Source organism: Cicer arietinum, chromosome 3, assembly GCF_000331145.2.
Source record: "Cicer arietinum cultivar CDC Frontier isolate Library 1 chromosome 3, Cicar.CDCFrontier_v2.0, whole genome shotgun sequence".
Taxonomy (NCBI): Eukaryota; Viridiplantae; Streptophyta; class Magnoliopsida; order Fabales; family Fabaceae; genus Cicer; species Cicer arietinum.
Genome location: NC_021162.2, coordinates 47,432,372 through 47,435,505, shown reverse-complemented (window position 1 = coordinate 47,435,505; position 3,134 = coordinate 47,432,372). Strand labels below are relative to the sequence as shown.

The 3,134-nt window shown below is 27.2% G+C and overlaps 1 protein-coding gene across 2 annotated transcripts in view; it reads left to right on the top strand.

Annotated features, from left to right (window-relative positions):
• Positions 1 to 1,905: 1,905 nt before the first annotated feature.
• Positions 1,906 to 3,134, top strand: part of LOC101492640 (uncharacterized) — a 6,027-nt gene continuing 4,798 nt past the window's right edge. Inside the window, exon 1 of one of the 2 annotated variants that reach the window (XM_004516213.4) lies at positions 1,906 to 2,287. In XM_004516213.4, the coding sequence (XP_004516270.1) occupies positions 2,075 to 2,287 (213 nt within the window). In that variant the 5' untranslated portion in view covers positions 1,906 to 2,074. The remainder of the gene's footprint in view (positions 2,288 to 3,134) is intronic. The other variant, XM_004516212.4, reaches the window with a different exon arrangement.

Sequence of the window (3,134 nt, the reverse complement as noted above, 5' to 3'; positions counted from 1 at the left end):
TTTACTATTACTAATAACAGTTATTTATTTAAAAAAAACCTGTTTCTACTATTATTTTTTAATGTGTTTACAATTATCATGAATTTTTATTAGTTATTGAGAGATATCCATCTAATGTTTGCTCCATTGTCATTGAATTTTCAAATAACACTTTAGTAAAAATGATATCATGAACAAAAAACATGATATATTACAGACTTTAGTTAAATTGATATATGTTGTATATTAGTGTTTATTTGCATAATCTGTCGTATAGTAGAAAAGATTGCATGAGAGTTGAAGTTATCAATTCAATTTCAATTATTACAAGTATGTATTAGGTTAGAAAGACAAAAGCTATTATGTTACAAAGAGTTTAAGTCATCAACTTTCAATAAAAAAATGAAAGAATCAATTACTGACATTTTTAATCCCACTTCAATCCACTTTCTTATATTTTCTTACATAAGCCTTGCAAGGAACGGATGAAATGCTCCAGTTTTAAGGTTTTAATAGGGTTTCAATACTAATAAAAAAATATAGGAACAATTATTGAACACTAAATATAAATTTAGAGATAAATAAATTAATTTAGTATGTGGGATAAATGTTCAATATTAAAAAACACGAGACAAATATAAAAAATATAGGACAAATATCAAACTAAATTGTCAATCTTAAATATAAAAAAATCACAAGAAAAAAATTTGTCATTGATAAATATTAAAAAAAAATATAGGATAAATATTTATAATTGATGCATGAAAATAATTTTAGACAAATATTTGTTAGTGATAAATAAATAAAAATCATATAAAAAACATGTGACAAGTATTTATCATTGACAAATATAATAAAATGCAGAATAATATTTATAACTGATGCATATAAAAAAACGAGAGAAATATTTGCCATAAATAATTATTAAAAAACACTAGACAAAAATTTGTCACTAATACATAAAAAAGTATGAAACAAATATTTGTGACAAATAAATATTTAAAATATATACAAAATATTAATTGCAATATTTAGTGTACTATTGATCAAATACATTTTTCTTGAAAATGCACAAAAGTAAAATACTATAACTCATTATCATTTTCAATTTTATTTGAACATTATTAATTCAAATAAGTTTAATCCTTTTATCTATAGCATAAAGAAGAGATTAATTTTTAATTAATTTTCTTTAATTATGACCTTAGAGAAAAATATAAGAATAATGTAGTATCAATGCGGAAGCACCTGTATTTTATTGGTTAATACATCAAATTCGTTACTTAAAATTAAATAAAAGATCAAATAAAAACAAATTAAATTATTATTTAAAATTAAATTAACAGATCGCATGAATATTTTATAAAGATAAAAATATTATAATTAAAATAAACAAAAGTCTCATCAATTATAAAATAAAACCGATAACGTATATGTATATATCTACATTTTTTTGGGACTAAATCCACATTTATATCTATAATATTATTGGAGGAACTCATGAGCAATCTGTACAAGTTTTTTAATCATCTTTGTCACCGAATCATTAATAGTCAAGCAAAATGTATTGAACATCAACATAAAATTATTGAGTAGGAAAAAAATAAACATAAAGGAAAAAAAAGAAGCATAAAATTATTGAAGAAGTTAAAGACAATATTTAGGAAGGAATGAAGGATATTTTTAGTTTTAGTTTTTATTTTAAAATTTTGTTAGTTTTGTTTTCCATTCTTACCAAATAACAGGTATAGGTTCGATAACAACTTGAAATATTATTAATATTATTATTATTTTTATTATTTATTAGGCAATTATGATTACCAGCAATGTAAAATATATTTTTTAAAATTGTTTGTGAATATAAATTAAATTAACTTTTTTTTAATAATAAGTTCATCTCTGATTATACATTAGAGAGAATACATTTGGTATTTGGTGAATTGAATTTTACTTCATCTATTGGCTTTTGAACCGAAAAAAGATAAACGTGAGAAAGGCTGAAAAACGAAAAGTGCAACCCTAATATCCTTCCAATACATGTACTCGAAAATCTCTAAACAGAATCCCTGATCGGTAATTAATATATAGCACGGAGATGGATGAAGCAACCGGTGGTGGCAGTAAGATTCAATGGTTGTGGGGTGTAGCCAGTGCTGCTCAAATGGGATTGGGTGTACGTTCTTACATTAAGGGTCACGCAGGTGATTCATGCCTCATGCCTTTGAAAGCTTTCACTGTTGCTTCTCTCTTCATAGGTAGTGCCGCTTCCGCTTCTGTTCTTGTCCTTCAAGCTAACGGCATTCACGGGGTATTACTGTTTTTCTCTTTATTGATTGTTGTTTCGTTTTATGTTCTTTAGGTTTTTCGTTATTTCAGTTTTTTCTTTTTAAATGAAAATGGACTTTGATATTTTAGGTTTTTCTGGGAATTTATAGTAATGTGAATTGAGTCTTGAAAGGGGTCTGTTTGTTGATAATTCCAAGTTGGATGAGATATGACCCGATATAAATGTTTATAGGTGAGTCTGATGTGAAGAGTGAATTGTGAAATTGGTTTTTGGCGGATTGTAGTTTTCTGGTGGAAGCAGAAGATTGAGCTTGGAATATGATTTTCATAAGCTGAATTTGCAAACAAATAGTGAGTCTTGTTGCTTGTAGACTAGACATGGGTGTGGATGAAGATGTAGTTTTTGTGAGATATAATGGATGAACTTATGTCGTTAGGTAATTGTGGATAGTGAGAGTGAATTTTTATATGGTTTTTTGTTTATTTGTGGCTCGATTCTAGTAATGGCAAGAAGATCTGATTATCAGCTATTCAAGTTAACAATGGAATACATCACCACAATGCATTGTTCTTCAATGGTTTTGATGGCGGTCTTAGTCTTGAAATCCATTCCAGCCAGCTTTTGATAGTCTTGATATGTTTTTTTGACAAAATTTGTAAATTGAACAAGATTGATAATGTTGGATTTGATGAAAATTGTCAGGACACTTGGGCCTGATGATTCAGATGACCCAATTATTGGAACAAATGTGAGTTGGCCCAGTACATGGCAGGTGTACACAAGGAGGGAGAAGTGGGGCCAAGGGAAGGGAAGAAAGTTAGTTATAAAAATCCCTAGACTTGTGGAGAATCGGTTATTTGAAAGGGAA